The 19694-nt window shown below is 39.7% G+C and overlaps 1 protein-coding gene across 1 annotated transcript in view; it reads right to left on the reverse strand.

Moving 5' to 3' along the window:
* The window catches only part of LOC149167159 (DNA (cytosine-5)-methyltransferase DRM2-like), a 166312-nt gene that overhangs the window by 120342 nt on the left and 26276 nt on the right, over positions 1-19694 (reverse strand). Inside the window, exons 2-3 of the mRNA XM_089430388.1 lie at positions 238-334; positions 87-133 (exon numbers count right to left, since the gene is read on the reverse strand). Coding sequence (XP_089286514.1) covers positions 87-133; positions 238-334 — 144 coding nt within the window. The remainder of the gene's footprint in view (positions 1-86; positions 134-237; positions 335-19694) is intronic.

The following is a 19694-nucleotide window of genomic DNA, read 5'->3' on the forward strand; positions in this document are numbered from 1 at the left end:
GATTTAACAGTGAATCACATTCGAAAGAGATAATTTCCTCCACCAGTTTCTGAAAATAGGAGAAGAATGTGAATATTTCTACTCACTTGACAAGCTAGGACATATTCTAGTATGTCTTCTTCATTCTCTGTTCCTAAAACAATGGAAGAATGAAATATGCATCAGTAAATGCACAAATGCATGTGAACTATATTTGTAAACCATTTTATATCAACCAGTTCAGGAATGTACTCATACCATGTATCCTAATAGCTCTTTCAACTAAAGGAGAAGAATATCCCATATCCACAAACCTACTCTTAATGCTACTCCAGGATGTGTTTGATGAACTTGCCTGTAAATAAGGAACAGAAATAAAAGGATAAGAAATCAACATTGATATACTGAATTTTTGTGATGTACCAAAGCTAAAATGTGCCAACAAAATTTTTAAAATTCTCTCAGATGAATTTTTCCAAGCACTTAGTGGACAATCATTTTTACAACACTTGGTGAGCGAAGCAAATAACATTTTCAGCAGAAATTGTGCAAGAGCAAACCAATTTTATTAGCTGGATTAGGGGGATTACATGCTGTTAACTTTTGGTATGTTCTATGCTTAAGGGAAATTTACTTCAATTTCTTAATTAGCCCAATATCAATGTCCAGTTTAGCAGTCACATTAGCATGATAGTAAAATGCAGATAGAACATAAACATAAACAGTAGAAGACAAGCCAAGACAAGAGGACACAAGATGTGGCACCAGCCAGGGACAAACCCCATTGTGGGGAAACCCTTGATCAAATCTTCTTATATTCTTCAATAGTTCAGCAGAGAGAGAAAGATAGTACAAATATACAAATCTGATATTTTATGACAGCAGCAGTGAGTCCATCATTCTGCTAATGATGACTGTTCTAATTAGGGCACTTGATGCAGCCCTGAATTCTTATGACAGTCTTCAAACAATCACTAAGAGTGTTGTAGCATACCCTTTAGGAGTTCATCAATCTAGTAGCCCTTCACATAACACTGCTGCAACATGTTAGTACAGTGGTTAGCTGTATTACTGGTTAGGGCATGTCCTGTAGCCTTAGTTCCACCACACAGTCAGGAGATAAGTCCTTTTAGGACTGCGGTTTACCTTGGAGACCCTTCTCTCATGCCAAGCTGCCTTCCAAAGGTTCTGTCCACCCTTGACTGCTCTTAACACAACCTCTAGCTGTGTGCCTAGCACAACAGCTAGCTGTAGTTTTCAGCCTGCCCAAATGACACCCAAACAGCACTGTTTCCTCCCTGAAGATCTCGGCTTAGCTGACTGCTCTTGGCAGCACCCAAACGCATACACTATACAGCCCTACGCTGATCTGTCCTTAGTCTTGAGGGCAGACTTCTTCAACGCACTGCCTCACATTATCACTGTGGCTCCCTCTCTTGCAAACAGTCCTTAAAACATGTCTTGAACAACCTCTTTCATTACACTGTCATCTACAGCAAACATGCTGTCCTTCCAGGCTTCTTTACGCTATGTTTAGACTCCCTCTTGCTGCAGCCTAGGGCTCCTTCTTGACTGAGGATTAGGGCTCCTCCTTGCTGCGGATTAGGGCTCCTCCTAGCTGTGGATAAGAGCCTCTCTTAACTGCGGCTTTAGGCCTCTATCTTGCTGCGGATTAGGGCTCCTTGACTGCGGCCAGATCTCCCATCTACTGCGGCTAGATCTCTTCTTATGACTGTGGCTAGGGCTCTCCCTTCAACTGAAGCTAGATATCTCCCTTGACTGCAGCTAGTTGACCTTCCTTTCCACTACATCCTCCTTGTGAGAGGACAAAGCCAAACGAGTGGAGAGAGAGAGATCATGATTGATGTGTGTCTCAAATGACTTGAGGTCTCCTCTATTTAAATGCAATGTTGAGGTTGAGATGGGGGCAGTTTGCTTGCTGGCCGACCTTGACAAATTGTCAAATAATATAAATAAATTCATATCTCCATAAATACATGTCGGAATCGGATGATCTTTAAATCAATCCTACACCTAGTGAAGAGAGGAATCCAAGAAAAATATCAGCTGCTATAAATAGGGTGACCCATATGGAGTTTGGCCCTAGTTGCCAATTTTAACACGTGCACATAACAATTTTGTGAACCTGAATATAACTCCAGAAATTAGATGATCTTGTCCCAATGAGAAACAACTCGTACCACAAGCTACTTGAACTGGCAAATGACGCAACTTGGCCCAAAAAATGATAACTTCAGCCACCAAACAATTCTGCGCTTCTATAGAAATGATTATAGCCCTCTGAAACTCGACCTCTGCTAATAATGGAATCAACCAGCAATTGAGATGCGGAATTCCAGCAAATATGTGAGCAAGAATCGTCCTCCTAGAGCAAGAATGAAGAACTTGACCTCCTAAGGAGAACGAACTCGGCCCACCAAATATTGAGCAACAAACTGATCTCCAAGCTGAACAATTCGGCCTTCAAGGAACTTAGGGAATCCAGCCTCAAAAACAAATTTGGCCTCCAAAATAATTTGACCCCGGCTAAATAGATCTTGATCTCAGATGAACTCGGCATACTAAAAAACCTAGCATTAAACCAAATTCGGTCTCTAGATAATAATCTCAGTCTCTCTAAATATGACCCAACTGATGACAAACTCGACCTCTGATTGAAATCGACCCTTCAGAAGATACTTCGACCTAGCTATAATGATCAACTCCAACAAAAGGAATTGATCAATCCTACAACAATAAGACTTGGCATTCGACCTCAGAAAATAATGGCATGAGAAACTTGGTCCAACAAACAAATCATCCTCCAAAGATAAATATCAATTTGGCCCCTTGAGAAAATTCTCCAGAACCACCTGCAATAACCACAAATAGAAGACTCGGAATGATCTCCTCAAAGAGCCAATTTGGGTGTGTTAAATTTGGACAACTAGGTCCAAACTCCATGTTCTGATGCTCAGATTAAGAGGCTAATATTTTTGTTGGATTCCTCTTTCTGAGAGGTGTAAAATCCATATAAAAATAGTCTTAATCCGATGAGCAGAACTTATATTTTGAATTTATTATTCTTAATAAATTATATGTGCAAAGGTCAGCCAGTTTTGTAATGTAGGCTCACATGCCCAACAGATGTGTCACACACCCTCATTGATGGATATATATATATATACAGGAAAAGTTGGAGAGAATTTGATCACACAAACAACTCTCATCTTCCTCTCTCATCCTAAAAAGTACGAGCTACCTGGAGGACGAATTTCAGCCACACGTGGGAAGGACGAAGAGGATTTTTCTGCTGCTAGGGTTTCGCAGAAGTTTGACCAGCGTTGACTTTGGTCAACGCTTGGTCCAAACAAGCTGAAAACTTGTGGGAGGTTCGATTTTTGAAGGCCATACTACCTGGCACAAAAAATCGAGGTCAAAGGGTTGACCGTTTTGCTGCTGCGTTGACTTTTAGCTTGCTGCCCCTGCGTTGACTTTTCAGGACAGCGTTGACTTTTGTAGAACTGACTTGGGTTGACTCATCTACTGGTTGGAGGGTTGTTGTGACACATGCTGGGCTGGCTGACCAAAGGAGACTTTGCTGGTTGAAGCATCCTGTTGACCGCCGAAACAAACACATACATTTTCTTGTTTCTGATTTGTCTTTTGTAAGATCTGCTTATATGTTCTATCTGCATTTTGCTTATCTACTTGTATGATTGCTGTGAGAAAAGTGAAATTGCTCTTAGCATAGAACATCTACAAAACTTTACATGGTATCAGAGCTGAGGTGAAGACAAACTCTATCTATAGCAATCATCATCGAAGGAAATGGATTCCTCTAAGCTTGAATTCAGGGAGAATGACAAGCTGACTGGAAGTGATGACTTCCATGCCTGGAAGATGTTATTAGATCTCAAATTAGAAGATCATGATCTCCTAGATCATGTGACAGGGAAGATTCAAGAACCTCCATCAAATGCCTCTGCTGCTGTTAAACACAAGTATAAGAAGGGAGAAATCAGAGCAAAACTGCTGATCAGGGAATCTATAAATAAGAGTTTGGTTGCCTACATATCTGAACTAGGCACATCCAAGGAGATGTATGACAAACTGATACTTATGTTCCGAGTAAACAATGTGAACCAAGTGCTATTCCTCAAGAACAAGTTGAAGAATATGAAGAAGGGCCGAGACGAGTCTATTCAAACTTTCTTTATGAAGTTGACCGAAACCAGGAACAATCTGCTAGCTATTGGGGAGACAATAGCTGATCGTGAGATGGTTCTCACCGCACTTGGAGGACTTCCATATGAATGGCAAGTATTCACAACTACCATTCTCAACAATAATACCATCCCTAACTTTGATGAGCTTCTGTCTAGATGTATGCAAGAAGAAACAAGGATGAAGGAATTTGATAATGAAAGAAATGCTGCCTATGTTGCTCATTCCCAAAAGAAGAACTCTGGTGGTTCCAAGGACAAAGGAAGGACTAAGACTCAAAAGAAGAAGGGTAAATGTTTCACCTGCCATAGGACTGGACACTATGCTAGAGAATGCCCCTTCCAGAAGAATTCTCCCGATAGTGACGACATCAACAACAACCGAAGGAATAGGAATCAAAGAAATGACAAATCCAAAGGAAAGAGGAAGGCTCACTTTGAAGGAAACCATCCACCTTCTAAAAGGACCGGAAATACCAGGTATGAGGAGTCTAATGTTGTTGATAAAAGAAATGAGTATATTCTAATATCTGCTCTCTCAGCTGCATCTCCGCCCGACACTATGGATGTCTGGCTAATCGATAGTGGTGCCTCAAGACACATCACCGGATTCAAGGAAGCACTTTCTGACATGGTTGAAAGGGATACTAATCTAGAAATTACCCTTGGGGATAATGCCACTTATCCTGTGAAAGGGACCGGGACTGTGACCCTCCACTTGTCTCAAGGACAAGTCCTCCATCTACAAGATGTACTCTATATACCCAAATTGAAGAAGAACCTTGTGTCTGTATCTGCCATGGAAGACAAAGGATTCAATGTAACTTTCTCTGATGGAAAGGTACTCATGTGGAAGAAGAGCTTCAAGGAAGCTATCTCAATTGGTTTTAGAGTTGGTACACTCTACCAGGTTGGAGGGAGTCCGTTGGGAGCTATGACTTGTGATACTATCCGTCAAACCGAACTATGGCACCGAAGATTTGGACACCTTCATTACAAGGCTCTTCCCGAAGCAAGGAAGGTGGTGACAGGGATGCCTGATTTTGGAAATAATCATAAAGGTGTATGTAAGGGCTGTGCTGAAGGAAAACATACAAGGGGACCTTTCCCTCAAGTGTCACAAAGACATCTGAGATATTGCAACTGGTCCATTCTGATCTTTCCGGTATGTTGCCTGTAACATCCCTGGGGGGATGTTCTTACTATATGAAATTTACTGATGACTTCTCTCGCAAAACCTGGATATACTTCTTGAAGAAGAAGGATGAGGCTTTCATGTGGTTCCGTACCTTCAAAGCCTTGGTGGAAAATATGACCGGAAAGATGATCAAGATTTTGAGGACTGACAATGGCACTGAATATGAGTCAAATGAGTTCAAAGACTTTTGCAGAGAAGCTGGCATTAAGAGAGAGACTACCACTGCATATACTCCTGAGCAGAATGGTGTGGCTGAACGCAAGAATAGGACTATTGTGGAAGCTGCCCGTGCCATGCTATGTGACCAGGGTCTTCCAAAGTTTCTGTGGGGAGAAGCTGCAAATACTGCTGTGTACATTCAAAACCGATGCCCTCATTCCGCTTTGGACTCCAAAACTCCCGAAGAGGTTTTCTCTGGTAAGAAACCTGATGTCTCACATTTTAGAATTTTTGGATGTCCTGTCTATTTTCATGTGCCGAAAGAAAAGAGAAGTAAGCTGGACGCTACTGGGAAGAAAGGAATGTTTGTGGGCTACAGTGAGACTTCTAAGGCATATAGAGTCTATGTACCTGGTCAAAGGGAAGTAGAGATAAGCCATGATGTCACTTTTGACGAAGATGCTTCCCTGAAGAAAGTAGTAGATCTTCCTAGATCTGAAGAAAACCATGAAGAAAGACCTGGAAATCTGGAAGAACCCCAGGATGAGACTATGCCTGATGTTGAAGAGCCAATGGACCCTATTGATCCTTCCCCTTCTCTAGGAAAGAGGCCATCATGGCTCAGGGACACCCTCGAAGATGCTGAGGGTCATGCTGCCCCAAGGGGAACATTCCGAGAAAGCAAGAAGCCGTGTAGATACCAAGGGTATCTAGCTGCCATGAGTACTATTATACAATCTGAACCTGGATCTTTTGAAGAAGCCATCAAGCATCAAGTCTGGAAGGATGCTATGCATGAAGAATATGAGGCTATTATGAAGAATGATGTCTGGGATGTGGTCCCGAGACCGAAGGACAAATCTGTTGTCACCGCTAAATGGCTCTACAAGATTAAACATGGATCTGATGGGAGTGCTGAAAAGTTTAAGGCAAGATTTGTTGCCCGTGGCTTCTCTCAAAAGGAAGGAATTGACTATGACGATATATTTGCACCTGTGGCTCGATATACCACCATCCGATCCATCATAGCCCTTGCTGCTACGCAAGGATGGAGTCTTCATCAGATGGATGTCAAGACTGCTTTTCTGCATGGTGCAATAAAGGAAGAGGTGTATGTAGAACAACCTCTGGGATTTGAAGTTCAAGATCGAGACACTTATGTCTGCAGGTTGAAGAAAGCCCTCTATGGATTAAAGTAAGCACCCAGAGCTTGGTATGAGAGGATGGATAGTTACTTGATGAAGCTGGGCTTCACTCGAAGCAATGCTGATCCAAACCTTTACTTTAAGGTTGAGGAAGGAAAGCCTCTCATTTTAGTGCTGTATGTGGACGACCTCTTCCTGACAGGTGATGACCCTCTCATTCATCAATGTAAGAGGGAGCTTGCTGCTGAGTTCGAGATGAAAGACCTAGGACTGATGCACTATTTCCTAGGCTTGGAGGTCTGGCAGAGACCTGGAGAGATTTTCCTTTCTCAAGGAAAGTATATTGTGAAGCTTCTGGAAAGATTTGGGATGGTGGACTGTAAGTCCGTGTCGACACCAATGGAACTCAACTTTAAGAAGTTGAGTGACAGCGCTGCAGGGCCTATCTTGGCCAATCCTACTGAGTATCGTCAACTCATAGGAGCTTTGATGTTCTTAGTGAACACCCGTCCGGACATATGTTTTGCAGTGAATACTTTGAGTCAACAGATGGTTGAGCCTCATCATTTTCACTGGGTTGGTGCCAAGAATCTTTTGAGATATCTTCGGGGCACGATAAACCATGGGCTGAGATACACTGCCGGGAGTGTGATACTCTGGGGATATACTGATGCCGATTGGGCTGGCAGTGTGGTGGATCGTAAGAGCACATCTGGATGCTGTTTCAATCTTGGTTCTGCTTCGATCTCATGGATGAGCAGGAAGCAGAAGTCGGTGGCTTTGAGCACCGCAGAGGCCGAATACATTGCTGCTAGTATGGCCTGTTGTGAAGCAGTTTGGTTGAGGAAGCTCTTTAGTGAGCTGTTCCAACATGTGCTAGATACCACTGTAATACTCTGTGATAATCAGAGTGGGATTCGTATGACTGAGAATCCTGTGTTCCACGACCGATCCAAGCATATTGATATCAGGTACCACTTTATCCGGGATATGGTACAGCGAGGCGCTGTAAGGCTCGATCATATAGGAACTGATGAGCAGGTCGCGGATATTCTCACTAAGCCCCTGGGGAAGGTCAAGTTCCTAACCTTCCGTGAGAGTCTTGGTGTCGTGGAAAGACCCTATGATGTGGGTCCTGTTGGACAATGAGCTCTGGGAGCTCTGGGGGGCTTTGGGGATAGCTTCTCGGAGCTATAAGCACTCATAATGCTTCTGCCCCACCCTTGTGATTATTGAGCTGGTTCGCCACTCATTTAATCTGTGCCCCGTATGCATCCTACCCATTGAGTTCAGGTATCATGGGAAGTACCTCTCATTTGGCCAATGAGGTGTGGAAAAGCTAGAGACTATTAGCAAAGACTGATGGACGCATCAGAGATTGCCGTACTCTCTATCTAGGATGGCATGGTCCAACCACTTGATCTGGGATCAAGATTTGTGAGGTCTGGGACCTCTGGACTGATTATGTCAGTCGGGGAATGATGTCTTTGTGACTGACCCACTTCTGTTCTGAAATAAAGAAGCCAGCAAAGCAAGTTTCGGCGGGATGACTCACAATGTTAATTGCACTAATAGATGGAGTTCTCCCTAGTTGAGAGGGAGTGTTAAATTTGGACAACTAGGTCCAAACTCCATGTTCTGATGCTCAGATTAAGAGGCTAATATTTTTGTTGGATTCCTCTTTCTGAGAGGTGTAAAATCCATATAAAAATAGTCTTAATCCGATGAGCAGAACTTATATTTTGAATTTATTATTCTTAATAAATTATATGTGCAAAGGTCAGCCAGTTTTGTAATGTAGGCTCACATGCCCAACAGATGTGTCACACACCCTCATTGATGGATATATATATATACAGGAAAAGTTGGAGAGAATTTGATCACACAAACAACTCTCATCTTCCTCTCTCATCCTAAAAAGTACGAGCTACCTGGAGGACGAATTTCAGCCACACGTGGGAAGGACGAAGAGGATTTTTCTGCTGCTAGGGTTTCTGCTGCTAGGGTTTCGCAGAAGTTTGATCCAAACAAGCTGAAAACTTGTGGGAGGTTCGATTTTTGAAGGCCATACTACCTGGCACAAAAAATCGAGGTCAAAGGGTTGACCGTTTTGCTGCTGCGTTGACTTTTAGCTTGCTGCCCCTGCGTTGACTTTTCAGGACAGCGTTGACTTTTGTAGAACTGACTTGGGTTGACTCATCTACTGGTTGGAGGGTTGTTGTGACACATGCTGGGCTGGCTGACCAAAGGAGACTTTGCTGGTTGAAGCATCGTGTTGACCGCCGAAACAAACACATACATTTTCTTGTTTCTGATTTGTCTTCTGTAAGATCTGCTTATATGTTCTATCTGCATTTTGCTTATCTACTTGTATGATTGCTGTGAGAAAAGTGAAATTGCTCTTAGCATAGAACATCTACAAAACTTTACAGGGTGGCACTCATGGTCCACCAAAATTAGTTGAAGAACCAGCTACGGTGACACTTGAAGTTCACCGAAACCAATTGGGGAGTTTTGTTTAAAACCCTCGTGCTAGACTCGCTTGAACCCCAACCAATCCTCAAGAAATAATAATAGATTAGAATGTTTGAGAAATTACCTTCTCTCTCCTTTTATAGATTTGTTGGATCTTTCTCCATCCTTCTCGAAGCACCTTATTATTTTTAATTTTCAATTGATAAAGTCATTAAGTGAGTTTTCTTTATTTTCTCCAAGTGAATTTTGCCCCCTTCTTGCTCTTTCTCCAATTAAACATTTTTCCCCTCTTTTATTAAATAAAATGACTTTATATTAACTAATTAAAGTCACTTTTAACCCTAGAAAATGTTAATTTTGCCACCATGATCACACCAGCCACCCAAAGCCCCATTTCATCATCCTACCTTGTAGATCTTTTTTGTCACGATTCCAATGAGCTATTACACTAAGGTGTTCCTCCAAATAATCATCTCAAAATAGCATCTTAAGCATACATAATTAAAATATGTCTAAAAATAAAATTGTTAGAATGCAATGGGACCAAGATTGCACTGTGCAGAACTAATCCTAATGATGTAATATGGCAAGCACTCCCAGTTGGACCCCATAAAACTCCTCCAAAACCATAAGGTCCACCAATGGTGTAATCCTGCTCCTACAATCTAGCTAAAACAAGTCCTAGAAATCACTCCTAACCACATCCCAAGGTAATCCAAAAGGTGGGGACATTACAGTTTTGGGGTTTTTCTTTTCCTCAAAAAGAAAAATTCAGTCTTTCAAATGTCAAATATCTAGATGTAGACCAAACAACCTTTGAAGAAGCTACTCAAAATGTCAATTCAATGGGATCACCATCAATGAATCAGTTCCAAATCTAATTGTAAAATAATACATTTGACAAACACCAAAATTTCAGTTAAAATCTTATGGGGAAATCAATAAGAAATTAAGGAGCCATAATTTATTGGCACTAAAATTACAAAGTTGTCATGTCCTTTTTACAAGTGGTCAAAGAATCCCATGGTATTCGCCCAAGGTATTTGGATGACCAATGGTATTTTCCCATGATATTAAGATGGCCCATGGTATTTGCCTGTGTTAATCAGATAGCCCATGGTAATTACCCATTGTATTTCGATTTTCCATGACTATAAAAGGAGATGAGAGTTGTAATGTCCCCGACTGCTTAGGAGAAATAAGACGGGGTCCACTAGCCTAATAAATTCCCTTAGGCTAAGGTAGGGAAAATTTTTAATGAGGGATAGGAAAACTTTATAATTGCTTAAAGGGTGAAAAGGGGGACATATCGTAGGTTAATGAAAAGTCACTTCAATTTTATAAAGTGAAAGTCTCCTTAAGTGACTTAATAAAAAATTAAAAGGGTAAAATGGCGGAAAAAGTTACCACTCAATTATAAAAAGAGAAAAGTGAGGAAACTCTCCTCATTCTATCACTTTCATTTTGAGAAAGAGCTCTTGGAGAATTTTTGGAGAGAAACTTAGGGTTTTGGAAATCCTAACAACCATTGTTAGCGTTGGTGTTGAAACTAGACTTCCTAGTTGGTCTTGAGAGTGGAATCACTCAAATTTCATTATTGAGAGTCAAAGCAGAAAATGATTTATAGAAGATCTTGAGGTAAAGTGGTTTTATCAGTTGATTTTACCCTCTAATACTTGGTTTTCTACATATCTATTTGTAGCGAGTATTTGCTGAGGAGAAGGGCCAAATATGAGCTATATTCCTGAGGGTCAATTATTCCTTGGCTGTTCAAAGTTTCCAAAAATGAACCCTTTTGGGGTCGAGCTTCTCTACAAAGGGGACACGATTCCTTCATTTATTTGTCGGCGGAGTCCATTTCTCAGTGTGTCGCAGTTCTTAGGAGAAGAGGACCGTGTATATCAGTTGAAGGATGAGTTTATTGATAGACAAAGGGTATCTCAATGGGACGAGTTCTGGGCATATCTGAACTAATTTTCTTCAACATATTAGTGGTTGGGGTATTCATCTTGTTGGCTATGCTCTTTCACTGACTAAAGAGGACATATTACATTCATTTCCGGACAGAGACACCTCTTACATGGATTGTTGTGCATATAAACTAGCTAACCAAGAAATTCCTGTAGTGTACTCTCGGCTATAGCAAACTTGAAGAGGGACGAGATACAAGATATTTTGGTCTTGTGTGTGGAACTAAATTTGAGTACTTGGTGGTACCTATGTTTGTGGGTTTTCAAGAGGGAAAATTATATGTATTTTGAGGTTAGATCTCTCATTGGAAAAGTTTTCACTTATTGTTGATACAACTAGATGCTTTTGCCACCTTGCAATCATAAAGCATATATTAGCTCTTAGATTTAAAGAATCTCTCTGCGTTATCACTGTTGGTGTAATTTCTTACATTTTTTGAGTTCTAATAAAATAAATGTTGTGAGTTGAAGTGTTTCATATGGGCCTTTTATTTAAATGGTGTTTGTTCATTCAAGTAAACTCCTGAATATCACCTACAACAATATGCACGCAATATGTTTGACAAAACATTTCATTGAAGTGACACTCTCAAACTAAGAAAAACACAAGGGTATTTTGGGTGTCTTCCAAGGCAAAATATTACAGTGGTATCAAAGCATGCTCTTGGACAAATTGTGGGGTCCGTTGACCACACTTTTTCAACAGTCCAAGGAAGCAGAATGCAAAGATATGAAGAAATTTTTTCAAAGTTCAAAGTCATCAGCCAACACAATCTTATCATTGTAAACCCAATTTTTGCAAGTTATATTGTAAATGATGCTAGTATGACCATTTAATTATGTAACAACACCTAAGTAAGCCTCTGATTTTGGCAAAGGATTTCATCCTAGGAAGTTTTTTAAACTCTCCAAATTATGTGTTTTTCTAAACACATATAATCGGTAGATTTTTTCTTCCAGCTTAAACCCCAAAGCTAGGGTGGAATTCATTGACAAAGTCTTAGGTGAGTCCTAGTGTTATATCGAGTCTTTGTAAAAGTGTGTTTGGGAATAATTTTAACACATTTGGCTAAATTATTTTATTACAAAAACACTTGGTCTATACTAGATCATATTGTGTCATAGAATTGGATAATTTATTGAGGGTATGAATCTAAATGTGTTTTCTCCTTTCAAGGGTTGATATTGTAATAATTTGATGTAAAAAATATTTTAGTGCATGGTCCCTCATATTTAAACACCATGGCTAAAATATTTGAGGGTGGAAAAATAATTAATCCCCTCTAGTGTCAATTAATTAATTTTTTTGGCAAAATTAAATAAAAATTTTAAGCCAAAAAATTAATTAATTTTGAGTCAAAAAATAATTATAGAGAAATTAATTTCTTTCCAAGTGGAAAATAATAAAAAATTTGTGGGTCAAAGAGAAGTCAATTTTTGGAAGTCCCCGCCAAGGGAAAATGGATATTTTAAGAAAATTTGAGCCCTTGGACCTTGGTGGTTAAATCAAATTCAAAATTTTGAGGAAATTAATCCAAAATATTAATTTTTGGATTAATTAAAAATGGGTTTTAAGAAAAAATCGAATTTTTCCTCAAAATTAAAAATTCGACAGTGGAGATTAAAAGATGATCAAGCTATTTTCAATGGTCGAGATTATTTTGACGAGGATCAAGCCAACTAGCCGTTATTTTCCACTTGGAGGGGTTTCTCTATATAAAGAAGCTATTGAACTTGTATTTTATATCTCTGGATGATGTAATTCTTGAACGTTGGTATTGAGTTGTTGCTCTGTTGGGAACATTTTTTATATCATAATAGAGATACTTTGGATATCAGTTCATGGTGTTCTTCTTCTACTGATCTGTGGTATGTGTAAGCTATGTGTGATCCTATATTGTGCTGAACATTTTTAATAATTGTTATTTCATTTGTTGGCAATAAGAACATTCTATTGATATATGCTATCTTAGATGATATGATTCACTATATGATTTAACAGTTTTACTTTGAGAAAAATTGTAGAGATTTACAGGTACGCTAGCCCTTGGGCTCCAAGTTCACAGACTGTGGGGAAGAGTCAACTATGTTTGGGCTCTGAGATTTCATTGTGGTATTTGATTTTGCGGGAGGGTTTTGGCCAATATCTATTTTTCAAAATTAATTCATCCATTGTTATTTATTCAAAAATATTTCTCCAAAAAATTATTATTTTGTAAATATTGTACATTTGTAAATAATTTTGTAAATTATTTCTAACCCATTTGTTTTGCAGCACTTGGGGTTTTATATTTTTGTATATATATTTGGGGTTTGGCATTCTTTGATTTATTTGTGCACATGGATTTCAAAATTGCTCAAGAGAATTTTTGCTGGGGTTTTGAGGCAGATCTAGGCCTAGGAAGGCAAGATCTAGCTTTCAAATCACCCTCCAAGCTCAACGTCTAGCCTAAGAAGAGAAGTCGTCCAACATTTTTCAGTGAATTTGTGGAATTGTTTTGTTTGCATGGGTTTGAATTTTCTTTTTGAGGCCTTTGGGCCTAGCCGTCCTCCATTTTGGCCTAGTCATGAGGCTTGGTGGCCTTCAAGGGCCCTCAACCTTCCCTTTTCCCTTAGTCGCAACCCTTTTAGGGTTGGTCGTGGCCTCTTAAGGCCCTCACCCCCCCTCTAGGGTAGTTGTCTAGCCCTCTGAGGGCCTCGGCCCCCTCTTTCTCTCTTGGTCGGAGCCTTGGGCTTCCCTTAGAAGCCCTCAACCTCCCTTTCTTGCCTAACTGAGCCCCTAAGCGGCCTAGCCCTTAGTCGTTGGCCCTTTTAGAGCCTTTTCTTTCCTAGGGTCAACCTCTTAGGGCTTGACGTCAGCCCTTGTGGGCTTGATTCCGCTCATTTCTCCATTTTCTGACCTCATTTGCCCCATCGTTGCCCCTCTTTGGTTGCTACCCTTGCCTCTTGCCTCTTTTAGGCCTAGTCTTGGGGTTTTCTAGCTCTTTAGCCCTTGCCCTAGCTTTGTATTCAGTCATCTCTGATTTTTGCATTGTTTTAGTGAGCTAATATATTGGTTTTGCAGCACTTTCAGAAGCTAACATTTTGGTTGCAGAAAATCAAGTACATTAGACGCCAAACTAGCCATCTACTAGGCCTTTAGGCCTCTTGGTTTGCCTTTCTTCCCCTCATTGTCTTCTCTATTTTTCTATATCCATTTATGCAGTCATATAACTCTAATAAAATCCATCAAAATTGACCAAAGATCATTCAATAATCGCTTAACTTAATTGGCTAATCATTGGAACTTATTTGGCATTGATAATTTGGCACCTTGTTGGCTTATGAAGGACTGAATCACTAATTTTCTGAGTTATTGCAAGTCTGATATATGCTCTTTTGAGGTCTGATCTGAACATTAAAAGTTTTATCTATAGCTTCTAAGCAGTCTCATAATCAACTAGAAATCATTGGATCATTGGAAGGTTTAATGCATTGATTTTCTAGCTTATCTTTGACATTTTGCATTGTTTCTTGATGCTGATTTAAATTTGCATACCTTTGAAAACAAGGTTGCAGCAGTGATAAATCACATATAAGTCTCTAATAATTCATAAACATTAATGGTTGAAGTGATTTGGACATAAAATTTGGTCAAAAGAATTATTAGCATCTTGTTATCTTTTGCATCAACATTTTTCATTCAAGTGCTCTAATTGGATTGGTAATTGTTGATTGAGATTGGCTCTAAGTGACATTGTGGATTAATGCTCTAGTTTCTCATTGTTATCATTATTTATTGGATAAGTGGATACATTGCTCATTGTTGAATTAAATATCTCTTGTGGATTTTGTGAAATTTAATCATAATCGTGATAAGAGATCTACTTGTGTCCATAAGGAGCTAATTGGCATATTGGTAATTTATTGTTATAATCTTAAAGATTGTTAATTGTGCTAAGGAGCATTGATCTTGTCCATTTGATCTTGTTTATCTCTTAAGAAATTGTCTTTTGATATTATCAACAACATTTTTCTGACACCGTTTAATTTGAACACTTTCTCTTGTGGTGAGGATTATCATTGTCCATTGACTAAGTACTTCATTATTCTCAAGATTGTTTGTCTCTAAGTACTTGAGAAATTAAATAATCTCACCTTAAGAAAATCCACTCATATCTTGCATTTTAGGACTAGTCTCTTGCATTAATTAATTAACTTCCAAGCATAAGCTTGGTCGATAGAGAGATAGGCCCACCTTTCTCATCTAGCTTGAGGAGTCTAGAACCTCTTTAGTGGTTAACATGGTGACTTTGAAGTCGTTAGAACCACAGTCTCTACAGCGCCGGAGGCATCGGGTGGTTAGAACCCAAGGGGAGGGATTTTTAATCAAGCCCCACCTTGCTTCCCCTCAACTACTCTCTCACAACCTACTCTAGAGAGTAGCTTCAAAACAGTTAAGAGGAAGGGTACACTTAGAGTAGGCATATAACTTAAAATAAACCAATATTTTGCATCTCACCTAGATTGTAGGATTTGCATCTCATTTAGGATAGTGAAACATCCTTAAGCAACAACTATTCATCCAATTACTTGGCAAATAATTTTTCTTAAGCAAGTAAATAATTGACTCCATTTAAGGCATTGATTTTTCGCGAAAATTTAATCAAATCATTTAACTTGTCAATTCAACCAAGTTGCTAGGCCATTTAGTTGTGCTTCTTGGACTTGTTGGTTGCCAACAAGTCTCCCGTCTTCACATTTCATAGGGACTTCCCCCATAGCTTGCAATAGGGAAACAACTAGAACGGAGAGGGTGAGGATCAGAGTGACAACTCCTGTCCTAAGCGTTGTCGCATCTTGTCTGTACAGTTTGGGTGACAACAAGGTCTAAGGGCAGATTATCATTGATTTAATGAGTGTTGGAGATCACCCATACATCACTTATAAAAGACAATACAAAGTTAGAGAGCCTACTCCCATTTCTGAGGAGGAAGAGTCTCCAGGAAAAAGAAGAGAGGAAGAAGAAACCCCTAGCAAGGGGAAGGGGGTAGAAGAGACACTTGAAATAGAAGAGCCAGACATGGGTGACAAGGAAAATCAAGCATTTAATAGTTTGCTTAGTGCACTGAATGATTTGGCTAAGGGCCAAAAGGAGATGGTGGATTTGATGAGCCAGATAGAAAACAAGGGGCTTTTACTAGAAAGGAACCAGTAAACGGGGAAGTGCCCAATAGTGCAGAGGGAAGCCATTCCCGTGCTACCACGCAAAGCCACTCACGCTCATATAGCAGAACACCCAGACCCAATATGTCGCAATTCATACATGAAACAACAAAGGAACAAATAGAACAGACAAGCCAAGGGATCCTTTATGTAGATTATTTGGAGTATAGGGCATTGGGATGTGAGTTCCAGGTTGTCATGAGTTTCACTAATTTTTGCCACCGTCAATTAAAAAGCAAGCCTAAAACAATTCAGAAACTGTGGGAACCCATTCATATGCGGATTTTATAATAGCAGAACATGAAATCTTATATGCAGAATTTTACAGAATTTAAATAATTAATCTATTGAATACCAACCTATCTGCTTTGCTGACAATCTGTCTGCTCTGCTGCAAATCTTGTCAAGTTGCGTTACTGTCTGCTTTGCTGACAATCTGTCTGCTCTGCTGCAATTCATGTCCGACTACGTTACTAAAATGGCCAAAACCTCCCTGCCGAACTGAGTACAACCTAGGTACTCAGTCTCAGAAAGCTTTCAATTGAAGCAATCTGTTTTCCCTCGTGCCCAAAAACATCAGTATAATCAAGACTTGTATCCAAAATTATTCTCCACTCTGCTACACCCCCCAAACTGGTTTTTCCCTCTTCTTTTATTTCCTCATCCACCGCTTTCTCCTCATCCCCGTGTCAAAATTTTGGTTACGTGTACTTTATGAAATCAAATCTCATTTGATTTCGTTGATCTTTATTTGGATACATAGTTTAATTTAATAAAGTTTATTTATTATATATTTTTTTTAATGAATTAATTAAATTTATTAAATTTATACTTTTTTTAATTAATTTATATTATTATTTTATTATTTTCTTAATTTTAAATTGTAAATTTTAATCTATACTTTAAAATTAATATTTTATGTTGGTTTTAAGGACTTATCATATATATGATACTCTGGTGTGTTATTAATTTATTACCTTAATTTATATCTCCTCCTGTAGTAACTAGTTTACATATAGTGCGATACAAGCGGGTCCATGCATACGTAGCTATCGTATGGAGGTCTCATATGTATGCTAATACTCTTATTTTGTTTATAGGTGGGTCATTACAGAAACCTTTGAGGCAGAATAATAAGATGCAAAATACATAGGGGAAGGTTACCGTCCCTTGTTTTGATGGGTCACCCAAATGCTCAGCTTAGTCATGGGTACAAAAATTGGACACTTATTTCCAATTGCATCAGATGATGGAGGAAGAGGCCATTAAGTTGGCCACATTACACTTGGATGGCGAAGCCCATGAATGATGGTACCATGGGTTGGTGACAATGGGTCACAACAACATCACCTCATATATTGAGTTAGCACAGAGGCTCATTGAGTGATTTGACAGGAAGGACCCAGAGCTTGATTTTAGGGAGTTGGCCCAGCTCAGACAGACAGGCAATCTAGAGGCCTACATTTCAGACTTGAAAAGACTGGTAGTTATGGTCACATATGTCTCATAGGTTAGGCTGGTAATGTTATTTGTGGAGGGGTTATCTGAGCCTCTGCATGGTTGGGTCAAAGGCTATAAACCCGCCACTCTTCGTACAACAATTAACAAGACCAAGTACATGCAGAATGCCATTTCTAATAGAAGATTCCCTCCTAAGCCTTCCTTTCCCTAGAAAGGAAAATAAGTCAAGCCTTTTCAAAGGGAGGGCACTAGGAAACCAAAGATGGATGAAGAAACCCGAAAGGAGTAGAGAAAGAAGCTCTATTTCAGTGATCAAGAGCCTTGGGCACCAGGGCACAGGTGTGCAGGAAAGGATAAAATTGGAAAAAGCCCACTATATTGAGGTGTACTCTGAGAGTGACAGTCATTACCAGTCCCGACTGAAATCCCAAGGTTTACAAAGACGAGATTAAGAAGGCCATTAAGGAGTTGTTGAGGTTGGGTCATATTCGGCCTAGTTCCTGTCCTTTTGCCTCTTCAGTGGTCATGACCAAGAAGAAGGATGGTACCTTGCAGATGTGCATTGACTACCAAGCTCTGAACTAGAGAACAATCAATAATCGATATCCTATCCCCAACATAGACGAGTTGATGGATGAACTAAGGGGAGCCAAATATTTTTCGAACATTGATATTTGTTCAGGCTACCATCAGATTCGAGTTCAGGAGCAGGACATCTCGAAGATAGCTTTCAGGTGCCATTATGGGCACTACGAGTTCCTAGTTATGCCATTTGGGCTGACCAACGCCCCTGCAACTTTCCAGTCATGCATGAACCATGTGTTCAATAAACAGTTTTGAAATTACTTGTTGGTTTTCTTTGATGATATATTGGTCTACAACAAGACTTGGGAGGACCATCTGATGCACTTCGACGAGGTATTGAGGATTTTGGAGGAGTAGGAACTATATGCAAAGGCGTCCAAGTGTGAGTTTGGCATGATAGAGATCCTCTACCTAGGGCATGTGATTGGGAATGATGGGTTTCAGGTCCATCACGAGAAAATCCAAGAAATTATCGAATGGCATATCCCAAAAAATATAATTGAACTGAAAATATTCCTTGGCCTTTGCACGTACTATAGAAATTTTGTTAAGGGGTTCTCATAGTTGACAACACCCCTTACAAACCTCACCAAAAAGAGGGCTTTCAGTTGGATTGAGAAAACGCAAGAAACATTTGAGAAGATGAAATGGGTGATGAGTTTGTGCCTTGTGCTTGCATTACCATATTCCACCCAGCGTTTCGCGTTGGAGTGTGACGCTTCAGGGACCAAAATAGGAGCAATTTTAATGCAGGATCACCACCCCATAGCATTCGAGAGCCACAAACTCAGAGATTATGAGCGACATTACTCAATTTATGACAAGGAAATGTTGGCCATCATGCATGCATTGGCCAAATTTTGACAGTATCTTGTGGGGAACAGGTTCAAAGTAAAAACAAATCATAATAGCTTGAGATTCCTCATGGAGTAGAAGTTGAGTGAGAGACAACAAAAGTGGATCAATAAATTACAGGCCTATGACTTCGAGATTGAGTATGTCAAGGGAAAACACAATGCAGTAGCAGATGCCCTCTCGAGGATGCCATCCACTCTCTCACTCATGGAGATAACAAATGATTGGAAGTTATCACTGCTTTGAGAATATTCCAAAAAAAATTTGCATCTGAGATTCTAGAGGGGTTGATATAGGATGACATATACTAGGTCGTGGATGACATCATCTACTATAAGGACTGGATCTATCTTGTACCAGAATCACAGCTGAAGGAGAAAATTATGCAGGAAACTCATAGATCACCTTTCGCGAGACATCCAAGGTACCTAAAAAA

The sequence above is a fragment of the Pinus tabuliformis genome, chromosome 5_1, assembly GCF_031772625.1.
Source record: "Pinus tabuliformis cultivar Carrire ecotype Pingquan chromosome 5_1, CPIR1, whole genome shotgun sequence".
Taxonomy (NCBI): Eukaryota; Viridiplantae; Streptophyta; class Pinopsida; order Pinales; family Pinaceae; genus Pinus; species Pinus tabuliformis.